At 34.9% G+C, this 23595-nt stretch overlaps 1 protein-coding gene across 7 annotated transcripts in view; it reads right to left on the bottom strand.

The window, feature by feature from the left end:
* The window catches only part of LOC135842339 (FH1/FH2 domain-containing protein 3-like), an 88013-nt gene that overhangs the window by 27374 nt on the left and 37044 nt on the right, over window positions 1-23595 (bottom strand). For 5 of the 7 annotated variants that reach the window (XM_065359752.1, XM_065359756.1, XM_065359754.1 and 2 more), the window contains exons 5-7: window positions 15680-15789; window positions 6097-6155; window positions 3092-3159 (exon numbers count right to left, since the gene is read on the bottom strand). In XM_065359752.1, the coding sequence (XP_065215824.1) occupies window positions 3092-3159; window positions 6097-6155; window positions 15680-15789 (237 nt within the window). The remainder of the gene's footprint in view (window positions 1-3091; window positions 3160-6096; window positions 6156-15679; window positions 15790-23595) is intronic. The other 2 variants (XM_065359751.1, XM_065359755.1) reach the window with 1 other exon arrangement.

Below are 23595 nucleotides of genomic sequence, written 5' to 3'. Positions count from 1 at the left end.
ATGAAACATATTATTGTAATTTTTGTCAGGAATTAATTTTTTTGAAGTAAATTTACACATCGCTCACTAATAGGAACCCTACTGCACACTTGAAGGCGCACATGGCTCCTAAAAGTGCGCATTTGACATTTTTTACTCAAGGTAGGATTTCTCAGTCAGTTTTCAATGAAAAATTTTGAAACTGTGGGATTATGTAGCTGAATGATTGAGCTACAACATATCCAAAAATCACGATCCTAGCTGACTTTGCGGCGGAATGACAGCGATTTTGGTACTAGGTGCGCACTATAAGGCACCTTCCCCCTACCTATTTTCTTAAATTTTTCAGCTTAATTAATTAGTCAAATCTAGTATTGTACTCTTAAGTCCTATGTGAGAGGCTGGTGTGAAGCCCTTAGCAAGTCCACTGGCCTCCTTGCAAAAGTCCCCCCATATCCGAAACTCGTGTAATGCAAAGAGGAGACCGACACTTGTTGACCCCCCCCCCTAGGCACCAAATTCTCCTCCCTAAAATCCTTTTCCCAAGACGGGTTGGGGGACTCAGTCTACCTGATGGGCATGCGTGAATAACGAAGCCTGGTAGGGTGATTGAGCCCTTATCAACCGCCTAGGGAGTATGGGTCGTGGTGGACAACCCGTCTTTCCCCCTCCCCCCGGCACATCTTAGATCTGGGATTAGGGATAAATTAAGAAATTACATTCTGTTTAGATTTAGTCCTAGATTTAAAGCCTGGTACACACGTTCCAATATATTTGACAAACCAGATTGGTCAAATTGATAAAATTTATCAAAATATATTTGGTTGCATGGAAAGTCAAATATATTAGATCATGGAAACGCTCCGATAATCTAAGTTTTTTTCAAATTTTCAACGTTTTGTTGATCGGTGACACCAATTCTGAAAATAGAAATTATTTATATTTTCAGAATTATTTTCAGAGTTGGTATCTATGGTGTCTCCGATCAACAAAACGTTAAAAATTTGAGAAAGACATCATCAGAGCATCCACACAACCAAATATGTTTGATTAAATTCAATTTGATTTGACAAATCGAGTTTGTCAAATATATTGGACCGTGTGTACCAGGCATAAGATGTAAATAAACATGTTTATTTGAAAAAACCCCTGGCAAGTTGTGTGTCTGGGAGCCAAAAAAAACCTGTAGTCGACTTGAAATTAGTTTGCAGGATGAATTTCTGCTTTTTAACTGCATTTGATGATATGAGTGGAACTTTCAAATTTAAAAAATCTACTGGAGGCTCCAAAATGATGTAAATTCACCAGCAGTCGACTTAATAGCGTGTTTAAGTTGACTAGCAGCGTAAATTTCGGATTTCCAACTTCATTTGATGAAATTTTTTTGAAAATTTCAACTTTCAAAAATCTGCTGGAGGCTCCAGAACAGCTCAAAACGGTTTGAAACAGTTTCCAATCGATTTTGCAGGTCGAGAATATAGTACATCCCAAATTTCAGCTTTCTAGGTCAATTTGGTAAAATTTTGATTTTTTTCCACATTTTTGACCAAACTTCGATTTTTGAAAATTCACCAAAAATCGAAAAAGGCACTTTAGCACTTGAAATTTTGACAGGTGATGCATTTTTGTCTGCTTTTTCGATCTATCCTTGTACGTTTTAAAAAATATGTGGGCCCCCCGACTATTTATTTTGGATATATTTCATTAAATTTCACTCCTTAGGTATTTCTGCAGGTACACAAAATAGGTATACCTGTCGAGAACGCGCACTCGTTGGAATAATTCGGCGTATACTGGGCCAGATCCGCTCTCAACGCTGGGTTATTTCAACAATCTGAATTTCACTCGCAAGTAATCGAGCGTAATCTCTCACTCGTTGGTTGGCTTTTTTTAAAATGCAAATTTTTCAACGAAACCATTTCGACCGAGGGATACCAAACAAATGCAGCGTGCGCTACACGTTGGCTCGTTTGAAGAAGATTTACAGCTGACAAAAGACAAGCGACGAGCAAACAAACGCGTGTAGAAAGCTGAGAATTACCGTATACAACAGCACCATTATTTATGGTTTAAAACTCATAGAGGTAAGGTACGTCTAGCTAGGTGTACGTTTAATGTACAGTTCTAGGTATTATGTGTATGTATAGAAGAGGCATAAAGCATACAATGAACGCGTACGGATATACATATTAACACTTTGAAAAAGTGTTAAGCGATGGTGCCTTTTTTTCGTTCATTATATGCAGTGCGGCGGGCTAAACAAATTGGACGTAAATTAATAATACATACCCATACCTAAGACCTGCGTATAGTTAAAATGTTGGTCAATTTTTATCTCACATACATATAAGACGTATACTCTCGTAAAGCAAACACACCTGTGCTTCACAGCTAATCTTTCCGCAGCTGAACATACGAAAAGTGTGTCTATGCATTTACCGACCCTGTTTTACCTTGTTAGGTATACCGAAGCCTACATCTGACGAAATGTATATTTTAACCCCATGGACTAATATTTACCAATACCTGCACAAAAAGATACAAACAGGTATTTTGGAATTTCGAAGCAAAGACTAAACTGGTGGGAAATGACAAAATTATTGAGAAGTCCGAAAATGGAGAAGAGAAAAGGCAAAATTTCGATTCCTAAAAAGATACTTAAAAAAAAAAAATTTCATCAAAATTAAGAAAGGGTCATCGGGGGAGGGGGGGTTGCGAGCGTTGGAGGAGTTTTATCCCGAAAATAGTTGAGATTCGAAACTGAATTTTTGTAAATATAATTTTTTTTTGAAATAAACACAGTCTCACAAAGTTGATGATTTTACTGAAAATCAGCATTGTAAAAAAAGAACCCTCCCCATGACCTCTTGAACGTATCCTGGACGAATTGCTTTTTAGTTGGTGGAATGACATGACCTTGTGAAAAATTTGTGGGAAGAATTAGAGGATGCCCCCCCCCCTCAGAAACTCGATTGATCGAATTTACATACACTCTCATACATAAGCATCAGCTCTTCTCTCAGAATTACGAGTGGGGTTTGGTCATTCAAGTTCAATTCTACTGTACGAGTTAAATTATTTAATTCTAAAGCAATGTCCATAAAACACTCACCTGGAATATTTGTTTCAAGGAGAATAAAGCTCTTCTAAGCTCGCGTCCTTCTGATTTCATCAATTTTTCTGAAATAAACACAGCGTATACATTAAAATATTACACAAGTACTTCTCGTATAAACAAAATAATACAGTATAGATACCTTAGAGGGTTTGTGGCAAAAAAAAAACATCAGAAGATAATTTTTAGTTGAAAGTCACCCAGAAAAAATTTCAGCTCCTGATGTGCCCCTGGAGGGGAGATGTGGGTCTTCAAAGAGGAGGCACTTTCGAAGAAAAAAAAAAACGTGTTTTTCGCTCTAGCCCACACTCGACCAGTTTTGGGGAAAATGGCCCAACTCTAAAAGATGGTATACACTTGGGCTCCCTTTTTTTTCAAAAATTACCTCAATTTGAGGACTCCTTATTTAACTACCTCAACCGATAGGGGGCTCCACATTTTTCTGGGTAGTCTCCCACTCGAAGTAAATTTTCTCGCCAATTTTTTTGTCAAAATCTAAGGCATGCTTTTTTTTACCACCACAAAATGAGCCCTCAAAATTTATCGACGATATCTTATTCTTTTCACTGATAATGGTCGGTTTTTCAAAAGAAGGAGGGGAGGTATTTTTAGGTACCTATTCAAAATGTGAATTAAGAATTACTATAGCTCAAATTCTAAGAAAAAGTTTCATCACTCATTTCAATTTTCTTTGAATAATTTGAAAAAAAAACTTCAGTAGCGGATTATTCTTCAAAACAAAAAATTGTATTTTCAGGGCTCGTACTCAATTTTTTCCAAAAAAAAGTAACTTTGGTGATAAAAAAAATCTGAAAAAAGTAACCAAAAAAGTGACAAAACGTTAGGAAAATAATATTTAGTTGGTGTAGAAAAAAATGACCAAAAAAAACATTATAAATTGAAATGTTTTGGTTTTTGATTTTATTTAAAGACTTGAACTATGCCATTCAAATTTTCAAAACTTTTTGGTAAAAAAAAATTTTTGACAACAAAGTGAGAATAGGAGGTGGCTTTTAAGAAATTTCTGGCAAAAATTTGAAACTTTTGGATAACTTTTCAAAAAAAGTGAGACTTTTGGAACTTTTTGCAAAAACACAATTTTTAGCATAGTGAGAATTTTTCTGTTTTTGACAAAAAGCAAGCCTTTGATAATTTCAACAAATAGCAAAACTTTCTGGCAATTACTGCCAAGAAGTGATATTTACCTACTTTTTGAAAATTTATGGCAAAACAGTGAGACTATTGGATAATTTTTGGAAAATAAATTAAAAATCTCTGGCAATTTTGCTTAAAAAAAACTCAACAATTGAAGCAGTAATTCATTTTTGGGAATTATTATCAAAGAAATTCTGTTTCTTCGCAATTTTTCTCAAAAAGCGAGACTTTTTTGCCGCTTTTAGATAGAAAAAAATTCATTTAGAAAAGTTGGACTAAATGGCAAATTTTTGGTAAAAAGCGAGTAGGCCTATTTTTGACAGTTTTTGGCAACAAAGTGAGATTTTTTGCAATTTCTGGTAAAAATCGATAGACTTTGACAGTTTCATCAAAAGGTAGAAGTCTGAAAAAGTTACAAAAAAGTCTCGTCGTTCTGACAAAAATAACCAAAAAATATCATTTCCCTTCCCTCCCCCCCCCCAAAAAAAATTACTAAAAAGTCCTGTTTTTACCAAAAATTGACAAAAATTTTTGTTTCTTAGAAAATGGCTAAAATCAGAAATTTTTCTAAAAAACAAGAATTTTTTGTCAAAAACAGGACTTTTAACACTTTCAACAAAAACCAGAACCTTTATGGCAATTACATTATAAAAATAGATTTTTTTGCAATTTTTGTCAGAAAAGCGAGGCTTGTGGGACTTTTTTACGTATTTATTTTTTTTGTTCTAGTTCAAAAAAAAAAACAAACTTGTAGATGATTTTTGGAAAAAAAGTTGAAATTTTTTAGCAATTTTGTAAAAAAAACGAGAAGATTTTGACAACTTAGGCAAAAACCAAAACTTTTTAGCAATTATTGAAAAAAAATTGTATTTTTTCGCAATTTTTGTTGAAAAAGCAACACTTTTTTCCACCTTTTTGGTGAAAAAATATTTTTGAGTTGGAAATTTCAATTTTCAGGAACAAATTTCAACAATTAATTTCGATAAAAATTGGGATTTTTGCAATTTTTTGTAGAAAGTGACTTACTTAAGACAATTTGAACAAAATTTCAGTCTACGAAAAATTTTTTTACGCAATATTTTAAGTACCATATTGAATCCAAAATTCACATTTTCAAAAACAAGCACAAATTCTTCTTTAAATTCAATTTTTTTAATCGTAATATCATTCCAATTTTCAACCCCTCTACCAATCAAATTTGAAAAATTCATTTTAAAAAAATCAAAATCTGTTCAGAGGCTTTAGATCAACCAGTTGAAAACTGCAATTTTAAAATTGTCGAAGAATCGAAAAATAAAAGTCGCGGAGTTTTTGGAACAGGCTACTGAAAAAAATTCATCTTCACTAAAATCGAAATCAAATACTTGAAAAAAAATTTTAATTTAAAAATGAAACTTTCAAAAATTGAAAAAAGTTTCAGAATAACACTTTTTCCACTTTTGGATGATTTTCTTGCCGAAATTCCAAAATTTTCATCACATTTCCCGAATCTTAAAGAATCACAGTTCCTAGATGGCATTTTAATTTTTTCTAAATGACAGATGTTATTTCGGAAAAGACAGGACCTACGCTCATCACACGAGTAGGTACAATTTTTCTTCAGCTTGAGTGGCTTAACTAATCTCTCTGACAATGAAAAGAAAAAAGAAGGCCAAAGGGGAAATATGTGTCTGTGTCAGCAGTCTCAGCACGAAATGCTCGTATTCAAGAACAGTTCAGATAGGACACGGTAACGGGGGGGAGGGGAGATAAGATGAATGTACGGTATTATGCACTCATCATACGCATACAGAAATATGTACATGAACGAAGACATACATAAGCATTGCGGATTTACAGTCACTTACCAATAATTAAATGCACTCGGACTGAAAGCTGCGTTCTCATGACAATGGAATCTTTTCTGCTGCACAAAGTAAAGCATACGTTTACATAAATTAATTAATTTGAATAAACACGTATAAGTATAAGTATAAACTATTTTAATTTACTCTGTATAATATTATCTGTAAGTAGATAAATAGAGGTACATGCACACAAGAAGCTACATCATACACTATACTCGTATAGTGCCAAATCCGTATGCATTTGCCTACAACAGAGCGTAATGGAAGAAGAAGTGGTTGGAAAATTGTACTCGCCTCATTATCTGGATGATTTATAGTACATAGATGAAGTACGCGTACATGAATTAAATCCATCGGTAAACACCATAAACACAAACTACAAAGCATGATGAGATGCTGAAGGATCGTATTTGAAACTAAAAAACTAGTATTGAAGATATTCTAGTAGCCAACTACCCGCAGAGAATCCTTCAATTTCATATTATGTCGCACCTATCCAATTTTTGAGCAAAGGAGCGTACCTAAGGTATGCACAGACCGAAGACCATTGAAAAATCTAGGCTGAGAAATACTAAGAAGGAAAAGAGAGCATGTATTTTTTCAACAACAACTACCAGTAAGTCCAATAGTAAGCGTATCTATTAGTTATAGGTAGGTACCAAGTTGAACTACATCGCAAATCAGACATGAAACGACAACCAACGACAATGGAAAGACCAAATACTGAAGAGGAAAAAAGTCCGCTATGTATAAGCCACGGTTACAGCTAACAGGTCATGAACCGCACCAACAACAGTCAGCAGCACACCTGTGTACAAAGATCAACACCGAATCGTCGATGCATCGATTCGCGCCGAAGAATAGCATAGACGTACTAATGGTACTCGTAATTTACAATCGTGAAACATTATGCCATGCCATTCCAGTAGCCATCTATGCAGGTAGTACCTAGCACACTTCATCTATCCTTCACACCAACATATAGACAGAGACACCTCAATTAGTCAGAACGAGTATATAGGTATTATTTTGTATTCATATTTCGGGCTGTTTTTGTCCACTCTTTTTGACCAACAATTAAAAACGTAATTGCCTCGTGTGTCTCTGTCTACAATACCTTACTTAGCCTGGGCTGAAAAAAAAAAAATTGTTTCCGGAATTCTTAATGAGCAAGATGCCAAAAATATGACGACGTGACTTGACAAATATACACGAGTGCCCACTGTCTAGGTGTCTATAGCAGAAAGTTCAGATACCTATAATATGTAATGTACGTATACAGAGACAGACTTTTGATGAATTGGCTCCACAGCCATGACAATGATTGATATGTAATTCGTATTCATTTCATTGCAAAAGATTTGGAATGGAAGAAGGAAAGAAATCTGCTAGCAAAAGGTATTATCCATGTTGAAAATCGGATAATTAGGTACCTAGGAGTAGGTAGGTACGGCACACGCACGTGCATTCAGCATGAGCGTGTTTTTTTTGAGCCAGGGTAATTAGTTGAATTCTTTTTTATTCATTAGAGAAGTGTGCCTGGAAGTTGATCACTAGCAGGGGGAGAACGGTGTCAAAAAGTGACGCAACCTAACAGCATATCATTAGCAGGAAATTTTCTTCTAATGTTTTCCACAAGATCATACCATCAACACATTAAGAGAAAGATTAGTGAGGGCAACAGATAAAATAAAAACACAAGACCGACTTTTCTTCAAATACGAATCTTTTACGAATAAATTGAGTCATTTTTTTTTTTTGAAACACCTGTATAGCAATTTGATCTATTAACAATCGAATCGAATCATTTACGAGCGATTGGTGATTAAATAAATTGATTCGATTTCTTGGTGAATCATTCGCAAACGGATCAGTTAATTTACGATTGATTCGATTTTTGTGAAACTATTGTATAGGAATATTGATCTGTTTTCTAGCGAAGTGAATCGAATCGAATCGAATCATTCACAACCGATTGGCGATTAATAGTTGGTGAATCATTCGCGAACGAATTGATTCATATAACTGACTCGTTCGCGAACGAATTGATTCGTATAAGTGACTCGTTCGCGAACGAATTGATTTGTAAAAGTGACTCGTTTGCAAATGAATCATTCACGAACGAATTGATTCGTGAAAGTGACTCATTCGCGAACGAATTGATTCGTCATAAGTGACTCGTTCGCGAACGAATCGATTCATTTACCTAATTTTTGGTGAATCATATACAAACAAATTGACTAATAATTGGTGAATCATTCGCGAACGAATTGATTCCTAAAAACAACTCGTTCGCGAACGAATTGATTCATATAAAAGACTCGTTCGCGAATGAATCGATACGTAAAAGTGACTCGTTTGCAAATGAATCATTCGCGAACGAATTGATTCATATAAGTGACTCGTTTGCGAACGAATTGATTTGTAAAAACAACTCGTTCGCGAATGAATCGATTCGTAAAAGTGACTCGTTTGCAAATGAATCATTCGCGAACGAATTGATTCGTATAAGTGACTCGTCTCGTTTGCGAACGAATTGATTCGTATAAGTGACTCGTTTGCGAACGAATTGATTTGTAAAAGTGACGAATCGATTCATTTACCTAATTTTTGGTGAATCATATACGAACGAATTGACTAATAATTGGTGAATCATTCGCGAACGAATTGATTCGTATAATAGACTCGTTTGCGAACGAAATGATTCGTAAAAACAACTCGTTCGCGAACGAATTGATTCGTAAAAACAACTCGTTCGCGAACGAATTGATTCGTATAAGTGACTCGTTCGCGAACGAATTGATTTGTAAAAGTGACTCGTTTGCAAATGAATCATTCACGAACGAATTGATTCGTATAAGTGACTAGTTTGCGAACGAACTGATTCGTATAAGTGACTCGTTCGCGAACGAATCGATTCGTATAACTGACTCGTTCACAAACGAATCGATTCATTTACCTAATTTTTGGTGAATCATATATACGAACGAATTGAGTAATTTTTGGCGAATCATTTGAGGACGAACTGAATAATTTTTGGAGAATTGATTCACAAATTGAAGGATTAATCGATTTGTTCGCGAATGGTTCTTTTAAAAAAATAATCAATTCGGTCATCGTTTTCTAGGTAATGGAGTTTTAAAAAATGTTGAAAAAAATTTGTCGCTCGATAAGCTTGGAAGCTTCGAAAATCGGTAAAAATTGGTCCTTTGAAATTAATTGTATGTAGTTGGCAAATCGAATTTAATTTTAACCATTTGCAAATTGTCAACTTTTCAAGTAGATAATGAGTAGAAAATAAAATTGAAAATTGTGAGTTCTGAAGTTCTTAGTTGGCAAATCAAGAATGCCTCATCAGTTGGTAAATTAGCATAATTGTAATATCAAACTCTGAGTTGGCGAGTGAAAATTTTTACGAGTCCAAAGTACGATAATGCGAACATAGCAACAGTGTAATTTCAAGTTCGCAAGTTACGAACATGCAAACGAGGTATGGTACTGTTCGTAGGTTCGCAAGTTGCGACACTACGAACTAGTATATGAAGCGTTCGCAAGTTCGCAAATTGGCGAGTGAAAATTTTTACGAGTCCAAAGTACATACGATAATGCGAACACAGCAACAGTGTAATTTCAAATTCGCAAGTTACGAACCTGCGAACAAGGTATGGTAGTATTTGTAGGTTCGCAAGTTGCGACACTACGAACTTGTATATGAAGCGTTCGCAGGTACGCAAATTGGCCAATAAAAATTTTTACTTCATGGTGCCAAATTGCGAACCTGCGAAAGCTTCATATACAGGTTCGTAGTGTCGCATCTTGCGAACCTACGAATAGTACCATACCTCGTTCGCATGTTCGTAACTTGCGAACTTGAAATTACACTGTTGCTGTGTTCGCATTATCGTACTTTCGACTCGTAAAAATGTTCACTCGCCAATTTGCGAACCTGCGAACGCTTCATGTACTAGTTCGTAGTGTCGCAACTTGCGAACCTACGAATTGACAATTTTTGGCAATCGAGTGAGAATGTTCGCAATTTCGGACCAAAAAAAACACAATTTTTGGAAAAAAGCAAGACATCAATAATTTCAGAAAAAGAACGTGAGACTTGCAAAAAAATTTTGAAAAAAAATCGAATTTTTGGAACGGTTGTCAAAAAATGTCCACTTTTGGTGAGTGTCAAAAAGGTTAATTTTTGGTAAAATTGTCAAAAAATGTCCATTTTTGGTAAAATTGTCAAGAAATGTCCATTTTTGGAACAATTCTCAAAAAATGTCCACTTTTGGTGAATGTCAAAAAAGTCAATTTTTGGTAAAATTGTGAAAAAAAGTCAATTTTTGGTAAAATTGTCGAGAAAGTCCCATTCTTGGAACCATAGTCAGAAAATGTTAATTTTTGGAACAATTGTCAATAAATGTCCACTTTTGGTAAAGTTATGAAAAAAAGGTCAATTTTTGGTAAAATTGTCAAGGAATGCCAATTTTGGAACAATAGTCAGAAAATGCCCATTTTTGACAAAGTAGTCAAAAATGGTCAATTTTTGGTAAAGTTGTCAGGAAAATCCCATTTTTGGAACAATGGTCAGAAAAATGTTCATTTTTGAAACAATTGTCAAAAAATGTCCACTTTTGGTAAAGTTGTCAAAAAAGGCCAATTTTTGGTAAAATTGTCAAGGAATGCCCAATTTTGGCAAAATAGTCAAAAGGGGTCAATTTTTGGTAAAGTTGTCAAAAAAATCCCATTTTTGGAACAATAGTCAGAAAATGTCCACTTTTAGGAAAGTTGTCAAAAAAGGCTAATTTTTGGTAAAATTGTCAAGCAATGCCAATTTCGGAACAATTGTCAGAAAATGTCCATTTTAGGAACAATAGTCAAAAAATGTTCATTTTTGGAACAATTGTCAAAAAATGTCCACTTTTGGTAAAGTTGTCAAAAAAGGCCAATTTTGGCGATTTTGACAGTTTTTGCAAACAAAAATCTGGACATTTAGGCAATTTAGGGAAAAATCATGTCTATTTGGCAAAAATCAGGGCTTTTTGACAATTTTGGAGAAAATTGGTCTTTTTGGGAAATCTGGCTTTGGACAATTTTGCAAAAAATTTAGTGCTTTTTGACAATTTCGACAAATATTTAGACTTTTTGACGGACTTCCTGGCAATTCTGGAAAAAAGAGAATTTTCGGCAACTTTATTCGCAAGTAGGTAAATGAAATATTTGGGACAACTTTGATGAAAAAACGGGATTTTTGTTTGATGATTCTAGTACAAATTTCATGCAAGGGAAAAATCAATTGGCAATTTTGTAACAAAACAAAAAAAACAGGGACTTTATTCTAAAAACGCCAACTTTTCAACTGATGATTAATTCAAAAGTTATCATTTTTGAATTTTTATCCTCGTAAACTCAAAAATGTCAACTTTTTAATTTTCCAAACGTGTCGGGGAGGAGGGGAGATACCGTACCCCCCCCCCCCCCCCGCTTCGCCCATGCCCTCGTCTTGGATTTTAAATATAATCTAAAATCCAAAGGTATCTCTAAGGTACCAAAAAAACATGTTTAAGCTCGACAATGTTTGATCTTCCCCTCCCTCTCCCCTACACATATAAGAAAATCGAGATTTCTACGTTAAGAAATCCTATTCTTCGAACACTTGACCAAAAATTTTGAAATTTTGGTAGTGTGTAGAGAACATGAAGATTAATGCGTGGAAATGTTTTCAGATATTTTTTACACTGCATTCTAGCCAAAAATCTCATAAGAGAACTTTGAATTATTGCCATAGCTCTGTACCTATAAGAGTTTCAGGCAAAATTTTTTCACCAAAAACTGTGTTTTTGACCATATTATTTTCAGATTTTTTTGTGTAGTGAACCTTGATCAAAAATTTTAAAAATCAGAGAAAAGACCTGTAAATCAGAATTAATTGGAAAAAATCAATTTTGATGAACAAACGATGAATTGTCCCCCAGAGCTTCAAGGTTAATATTTGCGTGGAAGAAAGCTATCTACCATTTAGCACCCTCCAGCAAGAAAGTTTCAAATCCCCTGTCCCCCTTTCTTTCAATTTAGCTTCGTCTAGTTCAAAAAATTTTCAACTAGTTGGAATACTTCCCTGCTTAGGTGAGATTACAAAACAACCAAAAATTGAACATCTCAGTTTACGAATAAAAAACGCGCTACTCAGTTCTGGGACACCCTGTACATGTACATCTTCGCTTAAGCGCGACGACGAAGCTCTGCAGACCAGCGACTGACCACAGTTCTGTTACGTAATGCTCCAGCTCTATCTATACCCGTAACCGCATTGTATCGTGATCGCGAACTAACACTAACTACTCGTAGGTACATAGGCCATACTCATAGTCATAGTGAGTATCGTCGATCGTTAATCGAATTACATGCGAGTTTAAGAGCGAATAATCGAACGATTTATACGGTACGCGGTGCTTAACGGTGCGGCGAGTCGAGGCAGCGCGGCCATTCTAACCGCGATGGTGCTGGAGAAGAGCTCGCAAAATATACGAGTAGTCGTTCTTCATGCGTACACAAGATGCTGGGTTCTGCGTTCTATTCTAATGAATTCGTATTCTCGCATATCGACTTCACTTCAGAATGACTCGGTTCGTAGTTTTTCCAAAATTAATGACCGCGTTCTCCTCTCCCTCCTCTCATTTTACATAATTTTACACGAAAGATTGATTCTAAAGGGAGAGTGGGTAACGAAAGATGCTTCAAGCGTTTGTTTTACAAATTGAAAAATCTCAGATAAAAAAAATCCCAAAATCGTCTATTCTTGCAACAGATCACTCAAAAATTTGTCTACTCCCTAATATTGACCGCCCCCCTCTCTTGAATCGATCGAACCCATTTTCCAGCCGATCTGGAGCAGTCAAAGTAAGACAACTGAATAAATTTCAACTTTTTTTGATGTTTGGGATTAAAAATTGAATTTTTTCGAATTTTGATTTTTTTTGTGATGAGTTTTTTTCATCGAGTGAAAGTGGTTTTTCAAATTTTTCAACGGATACGTAAAAATATGGGTCAAATGGGTCAACTTCGCCAATCAACATTTTTTTTCATGTTTTAAATCAAAAAATCGTATTTTTTCGCAAACTTTCAATTTTTTAAAATAGATTTTACGAAATAATGCCATCCCAATTTTTTAATAATAATATGTTGTTCAGCATGAAAAGTTGTCCATAATATATTTTTTTCAGAATTCTTGAGAGTCCGAACGATATGAAAACTACGTTTTGAAACTTGTCGAGCTAATTTTTTGTACGAAAAAAAGTGGCAACACTGATTTTTATGATATCACCAAAAAGCCTTTCAAAACTCCTAACTACCTATTGGAAAAAGTTCCATTTTGGCAGGTATCTCGGTTATCGAGTAATCCACTGCTGAAATGGATGATATTTCAAGTTCACTGAAAACTTTGGCACCCTCTAGCAGCCTTTTAAAAAGGACTAGAGGGCTGCGTTTTGTGCCATTCCATTCGTCATCCCCTCACGAGGTCTTTCTGCAGGAAAAATTTCAAAAATCGTCGACCCCCCACCCCCATCACTTATTGATCGAATTGACGTGGAATGATCCTGACTTTTCCAGATTTTCCAGATTTTCCAGATCCCGATTATCCGAAGTCAATCCCCACTGCCTGGTGCGGCTTGGGTACCCCCCCTCCCCGCCCAAAGTAAACAAAGCCTATCAACTGCAGATACTCGCATTTAACACTACATTACTGCCTATAAAGGTATGTAATTAGCAGCCTATAGTACATGTAGATGGACGTACGAAAAGAGTACAATGAAACAATATTATTTCAATTGTTTTCATAACTGCGGATCATAAACAAGCCGCAGCCGCGTCGAGGAGAGAGTTCGTCATTCTTCGCGTTTAATTACTTACACCAAATATCAAGTATAATCGTTTCCCATTGTGACGATCGCGTATGAAAAAAAAAATGAAATCATTATTTTAATGGTTAAGCGGACGTAAACATTTAAATACTCGTATATATTCGCGTAGAAATACATTACTCTTATTCACACTGCATACTGTACCTACTTATTATTAAAATACCAACGAATATTAAATATTACATACATATGTTCATATAGGTATATTCATCATGCTCGAATAGGTAATTCGCCAAGTCTGAATACCCATTAAACACAACTTACAATAGTTCTCACAAACTTTTGAAGTCATAAAGGAAGCCGAGTTATTTTTCAACTGTATTAGCCATTTTTTAAAGCACAAAATGATATTCGATAGAGAAATCACGTAGCCAATACATTGACAAAAAGTACCATTCAAAAATACATAATGAAAAAAAAAAACGTGGCCTTCACAAAACACTCTCATCAAAATGAGCTAATAAATAAACAATTAGAAGCATGTAGGTAACTGAATCGATGATCGAAACAATGGCATTTGTTAAACGAACGATTTATAGACCAAAACAATAAAGCAAAACAATTGCCAGTCACGAAACAACCAAAAAGAAATCATATCATACACAGGTGGGCAACTAGAAACTCAAAATACCTACATTACGTACCCATAGGTAATCGACAAAGAGGCTTAGCATCAATGTGTTTTCATGAAGGTAATAGAGAAGGGAAGAAATTAAAAATTGATCAATTTTTTTGGTATCTAGTGAAATGAGTTCGCTCCACAGGAAAAAAAATCCAACTCAGAAATCAAAAATTTGTAACCCTGACTCCTCAGCTCCTGTTCACTCAAAAATCACTGTGACAGTGGCTGGCGGTGACAACTCACAATCGTCAATATATTTTTATGGAGACTAATAAATTAAAAAATTCGTACACCGAGAAATATGCACGTATACGTACGATAGTATGGTATGCCCGCGCTAGTGTGTGAAAGTGGAGGTACAAAATATGTATAATTTACCAGCAGGAAAAAAAAATACGATCATCGCATCACAAACCACCGAACGACCTTGTAACCAGACTAATTTTCTACAAGAATGTCGAATAATGAATAAAGAAGTTGGAAGAAAGATGGTGCGACGAGAGAAATGCCAAGTACCTTTGTGTGGAGCGTAGGCTATTCGGCGTTTGGCAGGGACAGGGACCATTATAGGTTAGATCGATTATAATTTTTTGAGACTTAATGTGATTTTGATTTTTGACAAAGTTTAATACTCATTATTTTATGGTAAGTATTTCGAGTTGTTTTTGTAATGATATTTTGGTCAATTAAAAATAAAATATTTGAGTTTTTGTAAGATATTATCAAAAATTATTGACGTTTTTTTAAATGCATGAAGGTAAAACGTAAGTATGAGTAGCCTACTTTAGTGAGGAAGTCTGAATTTGGAATGTGAAATTTTAAATACCAACTTCTCGAATTTCAGTCATTTCTGATATCAGATTATCCATATTTTTACCCTTCTCCCTTCTTCCATTTCTCGACCAAATAATCGTATGATTAACAAGCCACATTTAGACATACGATATTTTCCGGCACCTGTTCGTACATGTACCTTTAATCTCCACCTATACCTACATATGAAAGAGAGCACGCAAATATAGCATAAAAAGAAAAATCGCCATACCTTGGTTGAAACCCTTCAAATTCTTCCTGCTGTTCGGAAATGGAAGAGTCCAAATCCAAGTACGAGCAATAATCTCCATCCTTGTACAGTTGTAAGGCAGCGTCATCCAGCTGGAAAAAAATATGCACAGGTTAGATTAGGAGGTACCTTACACGTAAAAAACAACTTTGAAAAATAATCTATAATGCTTAAAATACGTAAAGGTATTAGGATTACTTCTTCGGCCAATACTCGAGCGTAATAACCCACGCACTCTCAATGCTCGTGTGGCACAATGCCCACACTAATATTTACAATCATGAATCAAGTACGTGAAAATTTTCATTAATGATCGGTAACAGCAGTCCACGTGTACTTTCAAATTGCTAATTCTGCTATTGTTTGATTCAGATACACTTAGATTACTCATACAGGAACAGTTTAGGGTGTACCTTATTTTCCAAATATGGAATTTTCCACCTCCCCCCTCTTAAGTTATCACCTCGAGTGAGAAAATAATTCCCTATCTTTTATTTTCCCGCTTTCTGCAAAAAAGTGGTGCCGGTAGCACCCCACCACCCCCTAAATAAAAAAATGAAAAAATTCACAAAAAAAATACAATTTATCAAAAAATTTGTTTCTGCATCAGAATTTTTCTAAGTATCCCTTCATCAAGAAAACACTTTCTCCAGTACTTGAAATTATAAAAAAATTCACAAAAAATGAAAATAAATCAAAATCAGGGACTTTTTTTGAAAATATCTCATTTTTACATTAGAACTGTTCTATATAATGCCCTTTTCAAAAAAAATCTTTGTTGGACCTCCAAATGATGTTGGCTCTCTTGTATGAAGGATCCTCAAATCGGGGGGAAAAAAAAGATAAAAAATTGATGTCTGTAGAAATTTTTTGACAATTTTTCAATGGCCAGAATATTTCTAAAAGGTCGGATAATCCAAAAAACCTCTAATTTTTGATTTTGGAGTGTAAATAATACGCAATATGCAGCATTTTGTATTCTAACTGTGTTATTTTCCTTGAAATCGATCCAACTTATCTTTTAAAAAAATAATTTGAGTCCGTATTTCGTTGTCTGTTATGTACAAAAGTATATTATTTTTGTTGATGTATTATTGTTTTAAATAATTACCTATTGTTTGTTCCCGTTTTAAGCCAAGACTTGATTTTATGAATGAAAAATTGTCTTCTCAAGCTTATGCACTTCATTTCTATGTAAAAAACATCCATTTTGGATTATCCGACTTTTTTGGTATCTGACCCACCTTACCCCCTCTCCCCCCGATTAGGTTGAATAATCGTGAGTCCACTGTAAAGCCCCCAAAGTTGAAAAATATCAAAAAATATGTAAAAGTGATGTCCACAGGTACAAATTATTCTTGAAATTTTCATCTCTGAGCAGAATATTTCCAAACATGCCTTTGCACGGGGGGGGGGGCACGCTAATTATCCAAAGTTGTAAGTCTATAATTTTTATATCCCCTCAAATTTTCAAGAAAATTCTCCATTGGACCTACAAATGATGTTGGTCCCCTTCTACAAAGCCCCCAAAGTTGAAAAATATCAAAAAATATATAAAAGTGATGTCCATTTATAGATACAAATTATTTTCAAAATTTTCATCTCTGAGCAGAATAATTCCAAACAAGCCTTTTTCACTTCTTTTTTTTTTGGGGGGGGGGGGAGAGCACGCTAATTCTCCAAAATTGTAAGTCTATAATTTTTATACTCCCCTCCCCACCCTAAAACAACAAGAAGAATTGATTTTCGTCTATCATTTGTTTGAAAAGTCCTCGTTCTGTTCCAAAAGTTCTTTTTTTTCCAAACTTACTCATAAGGTTTTGTTTATTTTTCTGCCAAATATTTTTGGCAAAATAGCCAAGAAGTGTGAATTTTTGTTAAGTTGTCAAAGGAGCTAATTTTTTCCAAAATTGTCAAACAGTTCTGTTTTCGCCAAGATTGCCCAAAAAACCAATGCTTTGGCCAAAATTGTCAAAAAATTCCAAAAATTTTTGATGAATATAGTCGAATGGTCGTAATTTTTGCCAAAAAATTGACCAGCATCAGAAATTTTTTCTTTTTTGCCAAAACGCGTCCAGGCCTGAACGTGCATAAAAAGTCCTCTTTTTGTTCAAAGTTTGTCAAACAAAAGTCCTGTTTTTTACAAAACTGCTTCAAAAGTTTCATTGTTTTGTCAAATTTTATACCCCCATCCTTCCTTCCTTCCTTCCCTCCCTCCTTCGCCCTCCCAAAAAAAAATCATTTTTTTTGTTTTCATGGCAATTTTTCGATTTTTTGAAATGATCTTCAGAAGGCACTGATAGTTATGAAATTAATTTTTCAACAGATCAAATCATTTTAAGGGGATGGGGGCAAATCGAAAACATTAAAGAGTGCTTTTCTGATAAAAGTGGATCAAATCCGAGAATTAAATTTTTTTTAAAAAGCAAAAATTTTCATTTTTTGAGGAAGGGGACAAATTCTATTTTTTCATCACGTAGGTAGATGGTTAAAAACAATTGAATAATAGTTCTAATGAAAATGGACCCAACTTAACGTTTACAAGGTGAAAAAAAAAACGTAAAAATTTCGATTTTTCGGATTTCTTATATACATATTTTGAGAACGGGGGGGGGGTAGGGGCTTCCTGGTACGACTTATTTTTACCAACCTGGTTGGAGAAATTTTTCTCATGAAACCAGACAACTTTAGGGCGTAAACAAATATTTTTTTCACAAGTAGTTATAAAAATAAGAGCTCTCCCCTCTAATCCACAAGTTAGTCATGGGTGGAGAGAGGGGGCTAAAGTTGGTATATAAGTTCATTTTACCTAAGTGTGGACTTGACTAAGCTGGTGGAAGTAGAAAGTTCACAACTTTAAAAATTTTCTGTGATTTTTTGATTTTTTTATATTTTGTAAAATTGGGGAGGGGGCTCACCGGTACCACTTATTTTTCACTGAGGGGACTGAAAATTTCATGGTGTGATTTTCTCACGCAAGATAACAACTTTAAGGAGTACGAGCAATAAAAATGAAAAAAGAAAAAATTCCCACCATACATAGGTAGGCACTAATTAAGGTACATTACATACATCCATAAGCACAACATGATATTCACTCCTCACTTCCTCAATATAAAAACAGTTTTGAAAATGCCAAACCGAAACTAGTTTAACTTGCAGTTTTTAATGAATGAAAAAATGGAACTGCATTTTCAATGGGAAATTTTTGTTATCTAGGTACACAGACTCTGAAGAAAATCCATGGAAAAAATTAAAGGGGGTACCTTTCTGGCTCTTTTCAGACCGACCCACACTGTCTTTCAACGTTCCTGCCATTACCTTACTCATGTCAGCTGGAGATGGGGAGAGGGAAATTGAGACATTTTCTGAATTATTTTACTCGATGATATGTATTATGTACCTCATAAAAATTTTCAACAACATCACCGGATGCCAGGGAAAAATCGAGAAGAAATGAGATGACATGGCTCCTGATCGAAGTCATCCCAAACATGAACACTAATTCACACTAAAATAAATTCTCACATAGACGTATGAGTGATTGATTTTTGCAATTCTGCGTTCTCGTGCACTTTGTTCAGTACGATTATAGCGATACTAAGAAGATATACTTGTAATTCGAGGAAATTCACGGAAGACTTCAACATGCAAATGACAATACACAATTACTTACACATCGATATCATTCATTTCACGCGGATACGCGTCAAAATGAAATTCTGATAATGATGCTGTTTAGTATGGTTAGCGTCATGTCTATGTCTGTATAAATAAATAGGGTCGTCATTCGTTCTGATTGTTTATTTATACCATTTACGGGTAATTATCGTGCCTGACTCAGCTCAATTACACGATGAGAAAAACTAAATTGAAAATGAATAGGACCCCGTAACATGATACACGTATAATTGGAAGTACGTACTTAAAACTGACAAACGTTGGAATCTCGATACTCGACAATAAAACGTAATTAGTAAAATTACTCGCTCGAAGTGTAAAAAAAAGTCCACAAGTCATCTTATTGTCGCATCAACTACATAAGCTGAAAATCTCCATCCACATAGGATTACCTACCTACTTATAGCAGCAATGTACTTAAGTAGTAAAAATACTTCACGCCCAACTAAACAATAAAACAACGTACCTACGATCACATTCGACTATAGTAACTTGAAGAAAAAAAACACACCACCGATAACAACAACGGGGGCTCAAGGCCGGGCAGTTTTTGAGGCATTTGCAGTTACACCATTCCACATAAATGCATATGTTTATTTACACGTTAATTACCATAACAATGGCTATATAATTAGGCGTCGATATAATGTCACAAGCTGGCGCAATGCGGTGGGCGTTTTCGAGTAAAAGTAAAATGATGTTGTACGTGTGTAAATTACTTGATATAGGTAATAAGTTAATGGTTAGGACAATCATAGGTAGGTCTAGGTACTCATATTATTCGCGATGCGGTAATAGCTGATAAGACGACGCATTCGGTATACTGATATCTTTAGTACATCTACCGCAAGATATATATCTGCTGGCAATATGACAATTTGTCGGAGTTTCTTTTCATGTATGTAATGTCCACGAAGCCGCATTGCTTGCTATACGTGCGAGAAGATTTTCACTCGCGACTGTTTGAGAATTCATTGCACATACCACACGAAAAAAATTGCAGGGAGATTCATAAAGTCTGACGCCTGTTACCCTACTGGAGTAGATTGCGGAAAAAAATATACCTGTTGGAGGATTTTGACCAAATTCAGAGGAGACTTTCACAGCATTATTTTTGAGGTACCGAGGACGGGTTTATCTAAAAACTAGACAGCTAAGCTTTGCTTAGCTACAAAGTGTGCGTAGCTGGCTGCCTTTTCTACAGCTATAACCGTTATTACATCTAGGTAGTGCATAAGTGAATCAACCATGTCACAGTGATGAGAATTTTTGAAACTCTCACTGCTTCAAAATAATAATTGTTTTTCAGTGTTTTCATATTTTCCAAATTACAATAGGTATTTTAGAATAATTTATAAGCTTGTATTACTTCTAAATTAAGAAATTTCTAGTTGTTTTTCATAGTTTGCATGGTTTTAAAATTTACAAAATTTCAAATCAATTTCCCGAATTCCCCATCGCTACAATTTCATAAAGTTTTCAATAAATTTTCAGAATTTTACATTGCTGCTGAGTTAGGAAATTTGCAATCAATTTTTAGAATTCACATTACCTCTAAATAGTCAAATTTTGAATAATTTTTCAGAATTCTTATTGTCTTTAAATTAAAAAATTTCAAATTCAATTTTCAAGTTCATATTGTCCACAATCTAAAACATTTACTCAATTTTTGGAATTCACATTGCCTCCAATTTTTCAGAATTCTCATCTTCTTCATAAATATTACAATACTTATTTCATATAATTTTCAAGTTCACATTATCTGCAACTTACAGAACTTTTAATCAATTTTTGGAATTCTCAGGGTCTCTAAATACAAATTTTCATATTTTTTTTTTTAGAATTTCCATTGTCTTCAAATTTATAAATTTTCAAACCAATTTTCAGAACTTGCTTTTTATTCTAAATTAAGAATTAAATCTTATAAAATATGTTAAGAATTTGCATTGCCTCTAAATTACACGAAAAAAATACGGGTAATTTTTACAAAAAAATTTAACTAAATACTGGTATTTAGCACAATTAAGTACCAGATCCCATTCAATAATTTTTACTGTAATCGTATACTTAGTAAAAATTATCATTTTAATAAATTTTGCTATAGGTAGATACTAGTGGTCTGCACGGGCCTGTCCGAAAGCCCGCAGGCCGAGCCCGATAAAAGTCGGGTAGGGTCGGGCCGGGCTTGTCGGGCTTTCTCGGGCTCGGGTTTCAGTACTAACTGGTACTCAACGCATGCGCTGTAAATAAAGAAGTGTAGCACCATGGTCACGTCACAACAATGCCTATTGTTGGGAAAACCATCTCGTCACATCACGCCAACGTTGCAACAAAATTTATCGGAAGTGTTGAAAAATTATTGTCGGGTCGGGCTCGGGCCTGTCGGGCTTGTTTTGGGCTTTTGAGTCAGGTCGGGCTTTTTGCCTGAGTACTCGGGCCGGGTCGGGTAAGCCCGCAGGCTTGCCCGACCCGCGCAGACCACCAGTAGATACCAATGGTAAAAATCATTCTGTTTTAATAATTTTTACTAAATCATGATAATAAAAATTACATGTTTCAATTGTACAAAAATTAGTTTAATTACTCATTTTGAAGTAACTTTCAAATTATAAGTAAAAAGTTGAAAATTATTCATGTCAAGGTAATTCTTACTATACTTACTTATGGCTACATCAGATAGACAAAAAATTAATGAAATGAATTTTTTGTTAGCAAATGATATCATAATTCATAACTCAATTTCAGCATTATTTTTGCCCCATTATCATGTACTACATAGGTAACTCCAAAGCATTTACCTATCGAATTTTCCTACAAAAAATCTGTCACCTACCTACTTACCTCACGGGGATTCGAACCTGGCTCCCTAAATTTCCTATTCCTACCTACATGCCCTAACCACTCAGCCACGAATTCACTACGAGGGTTGGGGCATTAAAATAATATATTTGTTTGGTGAATGCCCCACCAAACCACTCCCACTTGGAATTTACAGCTAACAGACCGGGGGTGTAACAGGGTACAATGAAACACAGCTGGTGATTGAATAGACTGGGGGTATAGCAGGGTACAATGAGCGGCAGGTGTTCTACAAGTCCCCTTTTCCCTTTTTTAGGATTTAATGCATTAAAATAATGTACTAAAATTGCAATTACTCAGCAGTTACCCATCCGAATTGAATGAAAATTAATCTATTCCCTCCGCCTTAATGATTCTCAAATTGTGTCCAATAGGTACAAAAAATGGTTGGATAGCTTAAGAGAACATTCATTGTAATTGAAATTTCAATTTCTCAAAGCGAAACCAATAGTGTGCTACGCACACTAAAAAGAGGATATTTAGAGGAATTCTGACGAAAAAATGAAAAAAATATTGCATATTGAATTTTTTTTCATTTTTTGATTTGTTCCAACTTTGGAACTTACAGATATAATCACTTTTAGGGATATTTTTTCTGGAAAACCATCAATTTTGAAGCTGATGTGAGCTGAAAAAAATTCACAGCAGTGAAGTGATTAAGAGCCACTCTGATTCGAACTAAATGAGCAAGTACATAATTATCTGCAGGCAGAAGTGACGCAGCAGCCATCCGATAACGAGAGTCATCGTTTGGACATTTGGTCAAAGGTCACATCAGTGGATTTTGACCTTGGTGAGTGGGGGGGGGGGGGGGAGTAAAGGGTAGCCAAGTACATAGTCCATTCAAATCACAGAAAAATTATTATCTGGTAAGCTGGCCACATGTGGATACTTCAATTCAACATAATAAGTATTACCTATATTCGCAATTACGCATGTTTTTAAATAGAAATTGATACTTAATTGCGCTGACATATGAAGAACAAAAACAATAGCTAAGCTTTTGCATATTATACCTACATTGTAACACCCGTGTCTACATCTTCGTCTACGCCTGCTGATCTTACACAGATAGTTACTGCATAATACATAAATGTATTTACAATACAAACTTGACAATTGGCAAACCTCGGTGTATAAGTTACACAAGCATAGGTAATAGAGTCCTATGTATTACAGTACGTGTGTGCATATTTCCTCATGTTAGTCGGCTGCTATTTGCAATTTGCATAGTGCGCATAGATTTTGACAATCATTGTTCTTGCCAGCAGCGTAATTGTGACAACTAAACCTAGGTATGTAGGTGGTATCATATCAAAGTATTCTTCCAGCATCATATTTCAACCATCACCCATACA

Source organism: Planococcus citri, chromosome 4 (genome assembly GCF_950023065.1).
Source record: "Planococcus citri chromosome 4, ihPlaCitr1.1, whole genome shotgun sequence".
Classification (NCBI taxonomy): Eukaryota; Metazoa; Arthropoda; class Insecta; order Hemiptera; family Pseudococcidae; genus Planococcus; species Planococcus citri.
This window is presented reverse-complemented; position numbering and strand designations above follow the sequence as displayed.